Source organism: Galeopterus variegatus, unplaced genomic scaffold, assembly GCF_000696425.1.
Source record: "Galeopterus variegatus unplaced genomic scaffold, G_variegatus-3.0.2 Scaffold2892, whole genome shotgun sequence".
NCBI classification, from domain to species: Eukaryota; Metazoa; Chordata; class Mammalia; order Dermoptera; family Cynocephalidae; genus Galeopterus; species Galeopterus variegatus.
In genome coordinates this window covers 69,150-88,542 of record NW_007729003.1, presented here as the reverse complement: position 1 = coordinate 88,542, position 19,393 = coordinate 69,150, and the positions used below count along the sequence as shown (strand labels likewise).

Sequence of the window (19,393 nt, the reverse complement as noted above, 5' to 3'; positions counted from 1 at the left end):
GGTATTGTCTGTTCATCACTTCCACCAATTCTCAAGAACCCTCGAGCCCTACTGAGATGTCCACTATATAACAAAAACCTTATCTAAAATGCCTAAAGCACGAGTTCAGGAAGTATAAAAATGAGAGCTTCACTTTCTATCAGAGTTCAGGAAGTATAAAAATGATTCCATGGGCCGGCCCGGTGGCGCACTGCTGCAGTGCGCCGCTTGGGAGCGCGGTGGCGCTCCCGCCGAGGGTTTGGATCCCACATACAGACCGGTTCCCGCTCACTGGCTGAGCGAGGTGTGGGAGCAACACCGAGGGTTGCGATCCCGTTGCCGGTCCCGGTCCGGTACGGGCGTGACACTGAGGGTTGCGATCCGTTGCTGGACACGAAAAAGGACAAAAAGGAAAAAAAAAATGATTCCAGGATGTATGGTTTAGGGGAGACTTGACTGATTTAGGCACAGCAAATGATGCCTTTATAGGAAGAGAAGTAGGTTTCCCACCCCAAATGATAATGTGGCTGTTTAACAACCTCTGAACTGGTTAGCAGGCTTCATGCTGGATTGCAGCACTTCTTATCTGCATCCTCTACCAGACGATGAGCCCCTCTGGGGTTAGTTTGGTTTGGGCAGATCACTTTCAACTCTAAGGGATGAGTAATCAGTCAGCTCCTAGCTGCAGTGATTAAATCTTTGCCAGTGAGAAAGGCAGATGCTCTGTTAGGAGCTCAGAAATTAGGCTCAGGGAGAGACCATCCATCAGGAAACTCTCATCTGTGATCATAGCTCACACCCATGTTCATGCCCTGGTTGATTATGTAGATGAAGACCTAGAAGTGTCATCAAAGGCAAATGCATCCATTTGCCTTTGTAAGTAAGTAATTATCACTTCCTTCCTTCTCGAAATGATCCATTTTTCATTCTATCTTAATCTAGATTCTGTGCTACTTTAAGACAGGACCAGAATTTCTCATCATGGCCAGGTGAGGGCAGCAGAGGAAACAAGCACTTGTTCTTGAGATCATCACATAGTTGGCCCCTCCTCCTTCAGTTCTCAGATCAAATATCTTCTCTGAAAAGTCTTCCCCAAAACCATATCTTAAGTAGGTCCCCCCTGCATTCCTTACTCCAAGCCTCTCATTTATCTTTTGTCCACCCCCTTGGAATATAGGCTCCATGAGAGCAGAGACACTGCCTCTTTCACTTCTATATCCCTAGACAGGAAGTTATTGCAATAGTCCAACTGAGAGATGATGATGATTCGGGCTAGGAAGGTAACAGGGGTGATGATGAAACATGGTTATATTCAGGATGTATAAGTGATCTTCAAAAAGTACATGGAAATATTCATCCTATCTTTTAATTCTATTTTTCCACAAACTTTTTGAAGTACCCTCATATTTTAGATGTAGAGCTAAACAGACTTGCTAAAGAATTAGATAACTGGTGAAAAAGAAAAGAGAAGATTATTCCTGCAATTTTGTTCTAAGCTACTAGTTAGATGGTGGTGTCATATCCTGAGATGGGAAAAACTCAGGAGGAGCAGGTTTGGAGGTAAGTGTTAGATAAATTAGGCTTGAGAGGTCTATTACATATGCTAGTGGACGTATCAAGTTGGATATTCAAGTCTGCATCTATCCAGCTTACTTGGGTAGAGATCAAGGCTAGAAATAAAATGTTGTAATTTTTCATCATATGTATAAACCCAGAGAACCAGATAAAATCACCTAGGGAACGTGTTCATGGAAACAAGGGGAAGGCCAAAGACTGATCCCTGGGGCAATCCAATGTTTAGAAGTCTGTCAGAGAAGAACCAGCAAAGAGAGCTATGGAGGAGCAGTCAATAAGAAAGCCAAGAATATGTAATTTCACTGAGGCCAAAAAAAAAAAAAAGTTTCAGAAAGGAAGGATTCCTCAACCAACATATCTTTTAGGCAGACCAAATACATAACAAATAGTTAATGAAAAAGCTATTATTTTTACTATATTTCAAAATTTAGCATCTCTTTTGTTGACTGAATAAGTATGCCCGTTTTGAACCAAAGCAGAGCTACTATGTGAGTATATATCTGTAGCAAAATATACAAAATATGAGCTATAATTTTATCATATGTAACTTTGTTTTCTTGAACATTTTAAGGATGATCTGTTATTTTGTTTATGTATATTCTGTATTCCCACATAGGTTTAATTCCTGCAATGAATTAATCCTATCACGTTTTTGTACATGGGACTTCAGAAAGTATGGTATTACAGGAGTAAAAGTAAAACGTGTCATTAAAGTCAACAATCGTATACTGAGACTAAAATTTGAAGAGAAATTTCAAAAGTCTTTGGACAATGAAGATATGCATGATTCAGAGTAAGGAGCTGAATTCTCTAAGGAACAATTTAATAAGCGTTTGACTTTATTCTATAAAAAAAGTCTTTGTTTTAAAAGTTAACAGTATTGAAAATACATCCTGTTAGTAAATGTTTCCTTTTCTTGCTTCTCGCGTAGCTAGGATGACTTCATAATTTATTCACACTGTGCCTTTTTTTGAGAGTGGAGGGTGGGTGGATGGAGATATTAATAATGATGCTGGAACATCTGACGTAAATGGAAAATATCCATGGCAGTGCATATGGCTATCTGATCTATGGCTAAGTTTTTGTAAAATCAATTCTTAAATTTTTTGTTTCAATTATTCTTAAGGAGCTATCGAAAGATGCTGGAATGCCTTTTTTATGTTTTTGATCCCGAAGTTACAGTGAAGAAAAAGCATCTGCTACAAATACTTGAAAAAGGATTCAAAGAGAGTGAAACAAGCAAGGTAGTATAAAATGTCATTTGGAATAATGCTTTCTTCCTAATGAGTAGAGCTCTGCAGCTTGTTAAGCATGATTCTCAATCCTTTTATCCATATTTATAGCAAACTTCTACTGCTGTTTCACAAAAAGACTGGTGTTATCATGGAAAGTATAACATCTTTCCTCTTTGGATTATACCAGAGTTAAGTCCATTAATTACTTTATCTGCCTGACTCTTCTTAATCCTTCAAGACATCTTCTTTTCATGTTGTGATCCTTCTATTGAAGATTTTGAAGTCAACTTCTTTAATTGGCTATAAATCTGTTATAAATCTTTAATCTGTTATAAACTCTCCAGGTCTTTCCATCTTGAAAAAAAATTATTCACTTAATTCTGCCGTACCTTCTATCTTTCTAGCTGTCCTACTGTTTCCTTTTTCCTTTTACTGCCACCATTTCCTTATCCTCTACTTCACTGTCCCCACCTTGCTACTCATACTGCTTTATTATTCGTCACTCCTGAGCTTCAAAATATCCGAGCGACCTTTCTCAGTCTTCCACCCTCTCGATGAGGCAGCTGTGGCACACGAGGATAGAGCAGTACTTCCCAACCCTTTTCACATCATGGCATACATAAAATGGTAATATTGCCACATCTGAATCCTAGCTTTCCTACCCACCTACCATGTGGCTTTACCTCTTTGTGTCTGTTTCTTCCTATCTATAAAGTGAAGATAATAATAGTATCTATTTTACAGACTTGTTATTAGGATTTAGTGAGATAATGCATAAAAACATTCTTGGATAGTTGTACACAGATGAACATAGCATCGGTATACAAATAGCCAAAAAGTAGAAACAACCCAAATTGTATCAATAGATGAATAGATAAACAAAATGTAAAATATATATGCAATGGAATATTATTCAGCCACAAAAAGAAATGAAATTCTGATACACGGCACAACAAACATGGAAAAACCTTGAGAACTATGCTACGTGAAATAGGGCCAGACACAAATGGAAAAATATTGTATGATCCGATGTATGTAAAGTGCCTAGAATAGACAAATTGAGAGACAGAAAGTAGAATAGAGGTGACCCAGAGCTGGACAGGATGAGGGGATGGGGAAGTATTGTTTAATGGGTACAGAGTTTCAGTTTGGGGCACGGAAAAAGTTCTAGAGATGAACAGTGGTAATCATGGTATAACAATGTGAATGTACCTAATGCCACTGAATTGTATGCTTAAAAATGGTTAAAATGGGGCCGGCCCGGTGGCACACTGGAGAGTGCGCCGCTTGGGAGCGCGGCGGTGCTCCTGCCGAGGGTTCGGATCCCATGTGGAGACCGGTTCCCGCTCACTGGCTGAGCGCGGTGCGGGCGCGACAACAAGGGTTGCAATCCCGTTACCGGTCAGTAAAAAAGACAAAAAGGAAAAAAAAAAAGGTTAAAATGGTAAATTTCATCTTATGCATATTTTACCACTATAAACCAAAAAAAGCATTGCAGCCACTCAGTGGAGAACAGATTGAAGGGAGCAGGAGCAGATGATGAGGGTGCTGTATGGGGGAGCTGCTGCAGTGAGAGTGCCCTCATTGTACTTCTGGAAGAGAAGTAAGGTGGAAGTGAGGAATTCGGGGTATTAGAAGGCTCAGTGAAGTTCGTACATGTAGTCCACAGCACTATGAACCATTATGAGCACAGAGGGTGTGGCAAGAATGGGGCTAACACTTTCTGTGTGTTTTCTACCTACCAGACACTGTGCTGAGTGCTTATTGCCTGCCTCTCCTAAGGCATGAACTATCTCCTTTAATTCTCCCAGCAGCTGTCTGTGCCGCTCTGTCCAATAGGGTAGCCACCACCTGCATGTCACTACTGAGCATTTAAAAAGTGGCTTGTCCAAACTGAGTGTCCGCATATTGTACACAAGCATTGATAGTTAACTCTGCACCCCACCAATGTGTATAATCAGTTATGTTTCAATAAAAAAAAAAATTGAGTGTGTTGAAAGTTTAAAACAGCAGTTTCTTAAGACTTAGTGTGGAAAAAAGACTATAATTTCTTATATTGCACACATGTTCAAGTGATAATATTTTGTATATATGAGATTAAATAAAATGTATTATTAAAATTTACTAAAAAGTTCTTGTACCAGTGCCTGGCACACAGAAAGTTTTTGATACTTTACCATTATTGCCTGAAATATTTGATACTATCGATTACTCTCCTTTTTTAAAAATTTTATTTTATTTATTTATTTTTGTCCTTTTTGAGACCGGCCGCACTGCACTCAGCCAGTGAGCGCTGTGAGCCCACCGGTCATCCCTATATAGGATCCGAACCCGTGGCAGGAGCGCTGCTGCGCTCCCAGTGCCGCACTCTCCCGAGTGCGCCACAGGCTCGGCCTGATTACTCTCCTTTTTGAAACTCTCCTATTACACTATCATTATCCTCCTGTTCTGATTGTCCTTTCTTTGTTTCTTTTTGTTCCTCATTTGCCTCTAAACATAATACCACAAGGTTAAAGTTTACTGATCTGCCCTTCTTTCTCCACATACCATCAATTACTCTCATTGTTATGGTCCTAGAAATGGGGGAAATATCACAGTGTAGCATGTAAAAGATGAGCTAGATTTCTATGCAACGATGTGCGCCCAGTGAATAGATATTTATGTTCTGTATTGTTTAAGAGGTAAGCTCTGATGTAAAAGGCAGCTGTGTAAGAAGTTTAGAAAAGAGGTTTGGCTGAGTTGGTAGTGTCTTTGTAAGGCAGAGGGCTGGCTAGTGTGGGAAAGAAGGAACTATTTGACTGAAAAACACATCTGAAGTAAATCCACCTCTAGGCTGAAGAGGAAAGAGCTATTTCTGTCACTTCAGGATAAAGTGCTCAGTATTGAGGGTGACAGATTACGGATTCATCACTAAATCTGCTCACGTGGCTCAAGTTCATGCCCTACCACACATTCTCTTTGATAACCAATGAATTGGTCAGTAGCCATAAGGAGTATCACTTATTACTTTTTGGCTTTCTCCCCAATGTATATCCTCAGCCAGCCCATCCTCTGATCTCTGCTGTGACACCCATGGCTGCCATTCCTGCAGGGTTAATCTGCCTTATCTTCATATATAATATGTATAAAACCAGCCTTTAATCTTTTGCCTCTAAGCAACTCTCTCCTGGTCATCTTTCCTGATTTCTACTGACAATATTCCCTCCACTAACCAGAATCCAAGGCTGTTCAGCTCCTCCCTCTTCCATTATCCCCACATCTAATCATTTACCATTTCTAGTGATTCTTCCTTTACTGTATCAATTGTGTTCTCCCTCACCCTCCCTATTACCATTGCCTGCCCTCACAGTAAGCCCTAAAAACATTCCTTCAGATCTTTGTCATTAGTTTTCCAATAGGCAACCTAGCCCTTGGTCAGTTTTTCTAACCCTTTCACCTTTCACAGGACAGACAGATCAATCTTTCCTAAAACATTATGTTCATAGTGCACATTGCATTGTGCTCATGAGAAACCTTTTAGCCTCCCATTACTTATAATGTTGAAGTTCAAATTCCTCTGCCTGGCATTTGAGGCCTCTCAGAACCCTCACAATCTAGCTGCAGCCTAACTCCCTATTACTAAATACACTAACTGTCCCAAATGAAGTTTGTACTGTACTTGTGATTCTGCTAAACACAACTCAATGCCATGTCTCCCTTTGATGAAATGCTCTTTCCTACTTTTTCCCCGTGGCAAACTCATTCATCCTTCTACTCTCAGCTCAAGGTTTTCCTCCTCTGTGAAGCCCTTCCTGAATTCTCAGACAGTAGGAGTCCTCTTATCTAGTTTGTAGATTAATCAAAAAACTCAGTTAAAATGGAAAACGGTAAACAAGTGATTTACTTAACAAATCCTTCAATGTAACTTCAAACATAGATTTCCATTTATTTGTGGCCAAGGTCTTTGACTATGATATTAGAACTCTGAGAAGTCTTCTTGTATCAGCCACAACCATATTTCCTATTAGTTTTGGTTTCCTTAAAGTTGAACACACACTTAAGATTCTTGCAAAGTAACTTGAATGCAAGAATCCATCTAGTCTGTCTCCCCTGTTACCATCACACTATTGCATTTGCCTTCCCCACACATACATACTTTGGGAGAACTTTTTAATGATTAGCCTCTATTGAATTTTGCCCAATTTTCCATTTGGTTTTCCAAGAAACAACTCTCCTTCTTTCTATTTCATTGCTTTATGTAATGTGTATAATTTCAATAACAAGTACAACTGGCATAAACAAGTTTGGAGATGAAATTAATTGACTCTTGGTAAGTATACAGTATGACTGGGTAGAAAGTACCTCAGTGTTTTAAAAAGTATCATCTTAACGTTGACCTTAACCTTAACCTGAACTGTCATCATACTGTGAGTTATAGAGAGAATGGAAAATACTAGTTAATCCTGAAAATTGGTTGTTAATTAAGTAGTTAATTAAGTGGTAGTTAATTAAGTGGTGATCAACTGAGAATTTTTATTGTAATACATTTGTTATATTGAAACGTATGCATTTGTGCATTTGTGTGCATTTCTCCACTCGTCCTTAAAGGCTGGAACTTTGTTTATAGAGTAGATTCTTAGTAGAAGTCTGGTGGATGAATGGATGGATAGTTGAGCAGATGGATGGTTGTCGATCACACCTATTTCTATATCTTCATATATTTTTCTCCTCTTAAAAGTAATTTCCTTTTGAATTCTGATTATTTGAGTTATGTTCAATCGTCAGGGCCAAACCATGATCCCATTACCTCTGCAAATTCTTTTCTAATCACTTTGGTTAAAAAAGATATCTTATGTGACACATCTTGAGATGCCTTGTATTTTTAATTATTAGGTATAGTTCCTATCTTCCCCTCTTTTAATTGGGGCCCAAAACAATGCTATAGCCTCACAATGCCATGCACCCAGATTGTGTTTAATGGATATTTTGTGATGTTCTGAGGTTACTTATTGAGTTGTGAAATTTGTGGTCATATGAGCACATTTGAGTATTTATTTTTTAAGAACTTCTTTGGATAACAGGTTTCAATAAGAAAAAATATGTATAGGAAATTCAGCATTTACAGAAAAGATACACTTCTAAATAATTTGGCTGTTGGTATTAAATTAGTGGTAATTTCAAAACTCTGATATTGTTACAAGGACAAGTAGACCTCAGTTCAAATCATGACTGTCACTTTCTCATTCTGTTCTTGGACAGATCATATAGTCTCTTTTAGCTCTAGTTTTCTTACTACTAAAAATAGAGATTTTTGTTTGCTTTTTAGTGCTACTTTCATAGCAAATAATGTGAATATTACTATTACAACACTTTCAAGAAATAAAGCTAGTTACAATGCAAACTACAATTTCTAAGCATTAACACAGTAAGAAATGTTTTGTTTCTGGAAAACAATGTAAATTATTAGACCAAATATTTTTGATATAAGTAAGGACCTTCACTGATGTAATGTCTGATTCCCACAGGATTTTCTTTTTGAAGTTAGCAAGATTATTAGTGGAGTACTCATTGAAAGCTGTTACTTCTGCACCATACAGTGTTGTCAGTCTTGACTTTGGCTACTTTTCCAGGAGCAAATTTTGTTTTATATTATCACTTTTATAAACCTATTTGCACATGAATTTAAAATATATAAATGGCTTTGCAGAATGAAGTCGCACCTGAAGGTTATCTACTTCCTTTCAGTGAGTCTGGCCTGCAGATTTCTTTGCCCTGTCACATAAACATAAAATAATAAACCATCTGTATTGAGTATTGTTAATTTTGTAAAACTATTCAGACTTTGTTTTTTCTTTACAGCTGCCTCTCAAAAAAGAAGCCGTTGTTCTTGCTAATAACCTCAGTATATGTGAGTGTCCCAGAATTGAATTTCTACAGCAAAAGTACAAGGATGAGAAGAAAAACTCTCTTGAGCATGAGCTCTTCAGACATGGTAATACAAATATATGGTGTTTCTGACCTTTTAAGTTCTAAACCTTCAAATTCATTAATTATTTTCATATCATTTTTGACACTTGGTTTTATCAATGTAGGAGATTCTCTTCAAACCATTTTATTTCATATTTACCAATGTAGTAATACCTGATTTTCTCATATTAATTTGGCCACAGTTTTAACAAACATTTACTGAGTGATTACTGTATGTCAGCTTTAATAGGAAGAGACTCATTTGTTACTCAGATATTTAATCCAACATATTTACACTTTTGTTCATTATTTTGTATTGTAAAAATAAACTCAACATATATATATATATATATATATATGTTACACACACAACAAGTTCACAGAAAAGGGAAAGAGAACTTGGCTCATATATACAATAATCATATAAAGCTCTCTGGAAGGGAAGCCTTATTTGTCCTGAATCTTCATAATGTAAGATAGTAAGAAAACCTGGCTATAATTTAAAATCACTTAAATTGTGAAATGTATAAATCACTTTATATGTTGTCTTATAGAACTAGATACACTTGTGGTATTTTAATTTATTCACAGTTATCAGTACTTTATTTGCATCTTGAGTATATAAAAGTACATTAAGCAATTTGTAGTACGCTTCTGGGAGAGATTCCCTGGTGCACACATGTTGAGGAAAAAGACCAGCTCATCATGTCCTCTCTTGCCTTCCCTTCTTCCACTGTCCATTCTTCAGTTCCACAAGTTCCTATTGAATGCTTATTATGCATTAGGCACAGGTGGGTGATAGGGATACAGTGTATACAGACTAGACAGTTTCTCCTTTATTTTGTTTACAAACATTAATAATAACAAATAAATGTAAAACTACAGTTATCATCAGGGCTTATAAATATGAAGTATTAATGCATAGTACCAAAGGATGTATAATAGGGAGCATAGATCAGGTCAGGAGTGAGGAAAACCTATTCTTTGGCCTCAACCATCCAATCTACTGAAAATTGGGTAGTCAGAAATTTGGTTAACTTAATTCCATAAGAATGACATTCTAGGTTCTAGACTATAGTTCTGCTAATAATTGGTTCATTGTGAACTAAATTATGCATGCTTTGCAGTCTTTTATTCACTTAATATTAATAATCAGAAAATTAAGCAGATTATTGAATCTAGAAAGAACTCCTTACTTGAAAAAAACCACTTGCTGCTATTTAATCATTTTTCTCCATTCCCATCTTAAGAAATAACTCTTTTTTTTTTTTTTTTTCCTTTTTTTGTCTTTTTTCGTGTCCGGCAACGGATCGCAACCCTCAGTGTCGCGCCCATACTGGACCGGAACCGGCAATGGGATCGCAACCCTCGGTGTCGCGCCCGCACCTTGCTCAGCCAGTGAGCGGGAACCGGTCTGTATGTGGGATCCGAACCCTCGGCAGGAGCGCCACCGCGCTCCCAAACAGCGCACTGTAGCAGTGCGCCACTGGGCCGGCCCAAGAAATAACTCTTGATGTTCTGTTAGACCCTTACAGAATATATATTCCAAAACAATTAGGAACAATTTATCCCAATTTACATTTTATGTCTTGCACATAGTAAAAACAAAGATTATTTGAAAGTTTTATACATAGTGATTAGAAATTATTTTTTCAGATTCATTGACACCTAGAGATCCTTAGGATTTAGTGAGTGCAAGGATCCTTAAAAATCTAAAGGGAAGAAAAATGTTCATCCATTCAGTAGACGTATTGAGTGCCTGCTGTGATCTAAGCTGTGTGCTAGATACAGAGGCGAATTTTTACCCAGTAAAAACAAACAAACAAACAAACAAAAAAACCAAACCACTTTTTTATTTTAAACTACTTAATAAAAAATATTGCTAAATTACTATGTTCTTTCCTTCTTCCTTTTCTGTAAAGTTTTGCTTGATGTAATCATAGGACTCCTCTTTAATAACTATTTCATTTATGCAACAAATATTTGCTGAGCTCCTATTTTGGATCAAGCAATGTGGTATGTACCAAACAGTGTTGAACAAGATAGCCATGTTCTTTGCCTTTACAGAACAAACAGTCAAGTCTGAGACCAATATAAAAGGTTATATTGGAAAATTATTAAATGAATTATTTGTTAAATATGATTTCTATTTTTTCATATTTAGGCATCCTACTCATTACAAAGGTTTTCCTTGGCCAGAGTGTTCAGGCTTGTGAACAAGAATCCATCAATCAAGCCAACTATCCAATGGTTAATTCAGTGTTCATTCCTCGGAAATATTTATTAAGTATGTTGGCCATAAAGAGAAATGTGTTTTCATCTCTCTGAATGCAAAATGTTTGTAATTTAATACAGATCATTATAATTTAACATCTACCTAACAACGTTTGTAGGCGTTTTAACAAAAATCTGTTCTTGGCCACTAATAATTTTTCTATTCCCTACCTCAATGACATTTAGATATGTGTGCATAGTTTATTTTGCGAATTTTAAATTAATTGTATATTTGTGTGTATGTATACATATACATGTATGTATGTATTAGTTTTCAAAGGTTAAAAAACCACCCAACTTTTATCAACAAAGTTTTAGAGTAATACCTTTGTCAGAAATACATGGCTACACATTGGATAGAAAAGTGAAAAGGTATGAAAAGGAAAAGGATATGAATAAAATTAAACCCTATTACTTATTCTATGTAGTGAAAGAATGATTAGTGAGTATTTATAGAATTAAGAAGCTGTTGGGGTGGGAGATAAAAGAAAAAAAGCCCTCAATAATCTAAATGTTGTAATTTATGAGTTTGTTATTTATTAATCTATGTAGGAATGAAGATGTACATAGTTCCAGGACCCCCACAGATACCAAACTCTTCAGATGCTCAGGTCCCTTCTATAAAATGGTATAGCGTTTGCATACAACCTATGCACATCCTTCCATATACTTTAAATAATCTCTAGATTCCTTATGATATTTAATACAAGGAAATGCTATGTAAATAATTATATTGTTTTTATTTGTATTATTTTTTATTGTATTTTTTAAAATATTTCCAGTCTGCAGTTGGTTGAATCTGTAGGTGCAAAACCCATAGATACAGAGGACTGTATTACGTTTCACATTGATGAGTGTTTGTTTTGCTTATTTTTATTTTTACTTTAGATTCCATCCTGGGACAAAGAAACTGTGATTGTGGCTTTCGGCAGTGCAAGTGGTTTGTCTTTGATCATGACCTTGTTTTGCCAGAATACATTGTTGAATTTGAATACATTACAGTGGTATGAATTATTATATATGTTTTTAAACTGAAATTTCTTAAATGGGAACAAAACGGTAATTTGAAGTCTAATAATGTTATGTCAAGTTTATGCTATATATATATGTATGAGTGTGTGTGTATAACGGTTATTCTGTAAAGGAGTTAATTTTCAAAACAAGTCATTATGACAATTAAGTATTTTTATCAGGCACATACATTACGTGAGTAATATATGGCTGTATTCTCACAGGAAAAGATTCAAACTATATTGAAAACTGTAGAATAAACATGAAAATCTGCCTTCACATTAACCCCACCGCCTCTCCCTTCACCAGGGCACCCACTGTTAAAGGTTTTGTGTATTTGCTTTCAGACCTTTCTCTATGCATTTATATATATAACAGCATACACCATTTTACATAGTAGAATCAAGTTCTAAGTATTCTGTCATTTTTTTTGCCTTTAACAATATGTTTTGGACATATTTTCACTTCAGTACATATACATGTACATTTCATTCTTATGGTGGCTGCATATTATTCAGTAATACTCTGATTTATTTGACTGTTCCCTGTTGATAACATATATAGGTTGTATTCTGTTTTATTTTTACTATTTAAAACAATATTTCAGTGAACATCATTGTAGATGCATCTTTTTACAAACATGGAAGTTTATCTACAGGATAGATTTGTAGAAAACTGGGGAGTCAAAGGATATATCCATTTTAAATATTGTTAGATTTTGCCAAATTCTCTCCTCAAAGGCTTTGAAATATTATAGATTTTCAATAGTGTGTGACAGTGCATGTTTTTTTGTGTCTTTACCAACACAAGACATTATCAATCTTTTTTTTTTTTGGCCAATCTGATGGGCAAAAAACAGGATATTTCATTCTTCTATATGCTTAAAATTATTTATAGTTTTATGAATCACCTGTTATATCCTTTGACATTAGACTGTGTCTTTTTCATATTGATTTGAAAAATCCCTACATGCATTCTCAATATTAATCCTTTATCATATGTTGAGAAGATTTTCCTATTACTTGTCTTTTTATTTCTAACAAAAACTTATTTGTTATTTTAATTCATAATTTACATGTTTATTTTTAAGAGATCAACTCTCAATCTTTTTCTGTTTGGATTCTAAATTTTATGTCTTCTTTCAAAAGGCTTATAATAAATATTCTTTTTTATTTTCTTCCAATACTTAGATAGCTTGTTTTAAGACTGTTAGCATTTTTAATCCATCTGGACATCTGGAGATTGTTTTATATTATGTAAGGTGGGACAGGTGTCAAGCAATTTTTTTTCTTAAAAATGGTTATGTACTTGTTCAAGCATTATCTTTTTTGCTCTATTTTGAAATTCCATTTTTATTATTAAAATTATTTTTATACATAAAGACTCTATTTATAAATTTCTATTCTTTCCATTGATCTCTTTGTCTAGTCTTGGACTCCTACTACGTTTATTTTGGTTATTACTACGTGATGACATGATTTGATATGTGATAGGGAAAATTTGCTTCCCCTGTCCCGATTCCTCTCTTTAAAAATTTTCTTAGCTATTCTTGAACATTTTCTTTTCCAAATAAAATTTAAAGCCAGCTTGTCACATTTTACTTAAAAGTCCTTTTAGGATTTGAGTCAAATTATATTGAACTTAAAACTTAATTTGGGATGAACTGCAGTATTGGTCCTCTCGTACTGGGAACACGATAATTTACTCCATTTACTCAGGTCCTCTTGTACAGTTTCCTTTATATAGATCTTCAACATTATTTAAGTATAGTCCTGAGCATTTATATTTTGTATTGCTATCATGAACGGAATTGTATCAGTCATGCTTTTAGTAAAAGACTGAGGCAAACAATAAGGAGAAGTTTATTTAACTCACATAATAAGAAGCCAAGAGGTGGGCAGTCCCTGGCTGTTGTGATTATTCAGTGATGTCAGAACCGACCTTAGCGCCATCATCCTCCTCCTTGCCACTTCATGAGCTATTTTGATCTGATTATTCAGTTCTTTACTTCTGGGAGGTTTTCTTCTCTTAGTTTCTTGATTTTTTCTTCTATTTCATTCTCTGGTAAGCCCTCTGGAACCTCTGTTGTTAGGCATTGGACCTTCTGAATTAATCTTCCATGTCTTTTAATTTTTTCTCTCAAATTTTACAAGTCCATTTCTTAATTCTTTGTTCTAGAATATTTTCTCAGTATTAGCTTCTGCGTTACTGATTTCATCTAATGCCATATCCATTTGAATTCTCAGAGCATTTATTAAATATTTTAAAAATATATTTATTCTTTAATTGACATGTATTGATTGTACATATTTATGGCTACAGAGTTATATTTCAATACATGTATACAATGTGTGATGATCAAATCAGGGTAATTAACATTCATCATTGCAAAAATTTATCATTTCCTTGTGATCACAAATTGTTTTTATTTTAGCTTTGAAGTGTTTACCCTATTCTTTTCTATAGAAGCCTAATCTTTTACTATAAATGCATTAGTCTCCTAGATTTCTAAGAATTCTCTGATGAGCCATTTTGGTTTCTTCCTGAACAAGTTCTGTTTGTTCATGTATCTCTTGTTCACTCACAGTTCCTACCATAATTACTTAATTACTTGATAATTACCTAGAGCATCTGCCTGCTCTTTTATTTATTCACTGTGAACATCACGATTCTCTGGATCTGATCCTCAAAGTTGTTATCTCCCACATATTCTTTGGCTAGAGGTTACATTTTTGCTCTTATTTGTCTGTCAGTTCAGCCTCTCTTGATTTATGTATCACAATTACTTGTCCTTTGTTGGTGCCCTTTCCATGTTATAAAATATTTAAAATTGACTTTTGCCAGTTTTAAGAAATTTCCAGTGGGTGGGAATGTAGACAGCCTTGCTTAGCCCACAATCTTAACCCACCCTCATAGATTTCCTAATCATGAAATCCTGTCCCGACCCGCAGGATATTCAACGAGGACCCTGGAGGGGGGAGTGGGAATTGGATGGGACAAGAGACACGAGAAATGAAGACAAGACAGTATTCTGATCAAGTCTCGTTTATTAGCCAGAAGGTCACAGTTTATATAGACAGCAGGAGGGAATCAGCAGATAATTAATTATGCAGATGGTTTACTGAGAAAACCACAGGGTGGGTTGTTCCAGTAAATGGAAAATTCTCATTATCTATGGCAAGTTGTAAAGTTACCTACACCCATAGTGCACAGGATAGGGAGGGACGGAAGATAACAGCAAACAAGGCTCTGAGGCCTCGAGGCAATAGCTGGGCGGGCTCTTTGGCTCCGGACAGGCAGGCAGGCTCTTAGGCAACAGCCGGGCTCTATGGCTCCGGACAAAATCCGATCATCACAGATATTACTGTATAACTGAAAAAAGTAAATTTATCTTTTCTACACAGCCTGTTTGTTTTTCAAAATGATAAATACAGCAACTAAATTTTCAATATTTTAAATAATTATTTTAGGTCAAGCCTCAGTCTTTATTTTCTTCATTCAACAACATTATTGTAGAAGAAAGCAAAAAAATTTCAGAAGGATCATTATTGTCCCAAGATTTGAAATTTGATGATGAAGTTATGAAAATGGAGCCCAGGATTAAGCCCCGACCAAAACTTATTAGTTTGGATGATAAAACAATACTTTCCATTGCCAAGACTAGCATTTATAGTCATATTGTGGTAAGTATTATGAGAAAGAAAATTTGGGGATAGGAACCTTGAATTTAAAAGCAGAATCTAGCATGTGAAGTCTAAGGATATTAAACCACATATCTGATGATGCCGGGTATCATGCTACCTAATTTAAAATGCCCAATCCTCTCCTTCTACATGGACTAGATCAGTGCTCTCCAGTAATAATATAATGTGAACCATATGTGTAATTTTAAATTTTCCAGTGGCTATGTTAAAAAAAAGTGAATAAAATTATTTTAATATTATTTAAATTATTTATTATTGTAATAACAAATTTTACTTAGCCCAATATATCTAAAATATTATCATTACAACATGCAATCAGTATGAAGATTCATTAATGAGATAATGTTATATTAAGTCTTTGAATTCTGGAGTATATTTTACATTCATAGCACATCTAAATTCAGACTAGCCACATTTCAACTGCTCAATAGCCACTTGAGATAGCCTTCCAATTAACTTGGTATTTTATTCCTGAATAATCAGTAAGCTCTCTTTAAATGATTAAAATGAAGGCAGATAGCTTTCAAATCAGTTTCTAGGATTAATCAACATAGAAAATGGGAGCTTTATCTTTACAAAATTAATCAACAGAATTTGAGTTACTTATTAAGGTGACTTACTTTATGCTGAGGTGATTCTACTAGATGTTAAGCCTACCTCCATATCTGACTTTCAGATCTGTTTCAGATCTGCTGTTACTAGTCTATTCAAACTACCATCATCTCTCACCTAAACTGCTTCCATAGCCTTCTAACCAGGCTCCCTAACTCTACCGTGGCAATATTGCACAACTCCAGGAAACACCATTCATATTATATTCTGTTATGTGCACTTTGGATGCCATTCACTATAGAACTGAATAGAACTCAATACAAGGTGGGGGTAGGGTCCCTCCTAGAGCTATACAGCAGAGCCTTGCCCTGTTTCCACTTTGAGCCCCCAATTCATTCTCCATGCTGAAGCTAGAATAATCTTTTTAAAATGCAAATCTGATCATGTCACCTCAGTCACTCCTCACCACTTCTACTTAAAATCCTCAAATGATTTTCCATTGCTTTAAAAATAAAACCAAAGTTCTTAATATTGTCTTTAAGGTTTTCCATGGCCTAGCCCCTGGCCTACCTTCCCAGACTCTTTTCACATTACTCTCCCTATAGCTGTCTGTGCTCAGCCTCTTTTCTATTTCTTAAATGCACCACATTTGCAGCTAACACAGAGCCTCTGCAATTGCTAGTCCTTCTTTGTATAATGATCTCCCCTGACCCCATTCTCCTAGTTAACTCTTACACATCTTTTAGTTTTATATTTAAACATTAAACCCTTCTCTTACCTCTAAGCATGGGTCAGTTATCTTAGTTATATGCTCTGTGTCTTTCTTAGACTGCAAATTCCATAAGGGCAGATGCTGTGGCTGTTCCTAGTCACCTGTGTTCCCAGTACCAGGATAACATGACAACAAAAGGGTGTGCAGGGTGCACTGCACAAGAGGGCTGCATTTGAGGAGCACCTTTTAATCATAGAGTAGTATATTTACTACAACAATTTTCTGACAACTGTTGGCAAAATTTCTTTTTCTAACAAAGTATATTGTGACAATTTTCTAAAAGCCAGAAGTTAAAGTATCTTAAGGAAAGAATGTCTTTTTCTAATTTACCCATAAGCAGTATATGGATTAGCATCAGCCTCACCAGTACCTAGTACCATACTTGGCACACATTAGATCTCCTTAGCTACTTGTTTAAAAAGAACGAATGTTTTTTCAAACACTCAGTGGTTTTTGTAGAGTGGGTTGTTGCTTGAAACTTCAGAACTAGTAAACAAATTGGTATGTCTTGAGTAGACAAGTTATTCTTAATGACACTATCTTTTATGCATGCAATAAAAGCTGAAATACAGATAAAATTCAGAAATGAATTACATTGCTCCATCAACGTGTTTCTAGATCCATTGTTTAACAAGACAAATATTTCTCAAGTGATTCTGTGAAACAAAGAAAATGTAAAAAATATTTTTAAAATAAGTGAGTTCAACAATTTTAAGTAAGCTTCTGAAATTATTCAGAAAACATCTTTTTCAAGAAGTTTATGGGATTGCTTTGATGAAACTACATTATCACCATCCACCATATCTTTCAGTCCAGGAAATAAAGAGAAAATTAAGTCTTTACCTTAGCCAGTTATCATTAGAGAAGAAGGAAAACTTCATAACATAATGACGGTATCATCATCTTTATCATAAATGTGCAGTATAGTGATTACAAGAACAATCTTATGGCTGAGAGTACTAAGAAATTGTTGTCTGTGCATTATATTGTTAAGATTTAATAATTGAGAAATAAAATTTTTATATAGTGCTTTAGTAATAAAATGTCTTAAAAAATGAATGCGTTCTGATTGAATAGAGTTTCTACAATATGTATTCCTGTAGATTTAAAGGGATTAAATAAAAATAAGAAACCAGCTCCAGAAAGTAGGTCTTTTGAATATCTTTGGTTTATAACCTAAAAAATGGGGTGGGGGAGAAGACTTCATGATACCTTGTCCTTCTGCTGACCCCTACTTTGCATTAATTTCATCAACATTCATAACATGAATAGAGAGGTTTTTTCATCTTAAATTTGCCTATTCTGCTTAAAATCCAGTAAACTTCCTAGGGATTCCAGTAAGAATACTAGAGATTACAGTAAGAACGTTTAGACATTATGGCCTTTGTACTCCTTTTGTGCCATTACAAAAAGAGAAATTCAGAGTACATTTTTATTTTCTTTTCAGGCTTCCCAACTAGATTTTATGAGAACATTCATAAAAATAAATAAAATATATAGAAATTAAAACCCCAGAGTATGTAAGATAATTTTATATTCTATTATAGCACAATTAAATACTAAAAATTAGAATAATCACTTAGAAGTCTGGCGTTTACATTGGCTTATTCACCTAGAATTTACTGAAAATTTGCTATATCTTAGGTAATGAGGTAAGTACTGGGGGTTCAAAATGAATAAATTAATATCCCTGCCTCAAGAATATGAATTTGGTGGAGGATATAGATATGTAAATAAATATAGAAATCTTAGAGTTGCTGGGAGGGCTTCATTGAAAGAGGTGAATTTTAAGTAGATTTTTTGAAAGATATGAGAAATTTAATTGTTTACATCTTCTAGACAGAAAATACTCTATCTATGTAGGCACATGGTTTTGAAAAATCTTGGTGTCTTCAGGGAACACTGAGAAATTCAGTGTGACTAGGATATAGGATTGGAAGGCAGAGGTGTTAGTTGGAATTCAAGGGAGATACATGAAGCTGAGGGTGGAAGAGTAGGATGTTGTAGCCACATTAGGATGGATTTTGGAAGCTGAATTAAAAAGTTTAGCTTCTTCTATTCTCTGTTTTTGAGGACCCTTACTTTGGCAGCTTGTGGATGGATTTAACTGAAGTCAGGCTGGTGGTATGGAAATCCAGTAGAAAATTACTGCAGTAGCCCAAAGGAGAAATAATAGTCTGTACTAAGGCACACGTAGTGGTTGATGCAATGCAACGGGTGGTTTGAGAAACATTCCTATGGTCAAATATATATGGAAAAGAGGGAAAGTAGGTGATCAACATTGTGTTAGATAGTGAAACTCTTTTTTTTTTTTTTTTTTTTTTTTTTTTTCCGTGTCCGGCAAC

The 19,393-nt window shown here is 35.4% G+C and overlaps 1 protein-coding gene across 1 annotated transcript in view; it reads left to right on the top strand.

The window, feature by feature from the left end:
- Positions 1-19,393, top strand: part of LOC103599241 (leucine-rich repeat-containing protein 9-like) — a 94,404-nt gene that overhangs the window by 22,206 nt on the left and 52,805 nt on the right. Inside the window, exons 10-15 of the mRNA XM_008583353.1 lie at positions 2,171-2,347; positions 2,681-2,798; positions 8,628-8,760; positions 10,900-11,022; positions 11,898-12,013; positions 15,491-15,703. Coding sequence (XP_008581575.1) covers positions 2,171-2,347; positions 2,681-2,798; positions 8,628-8,760; positions 10,900-11,022; positions 11,898-12,013; positions 15,491-15,703 — 880 coding nt within the window. The remainder of the gene's footprint in view (positions 1-2,170; positions 2,348-2,680; positions 2,799-8,627; positions 8,761-10,899; positions 11,023-11,897; positions 12,014-15,490; positions 15,704-19,393) is intronic.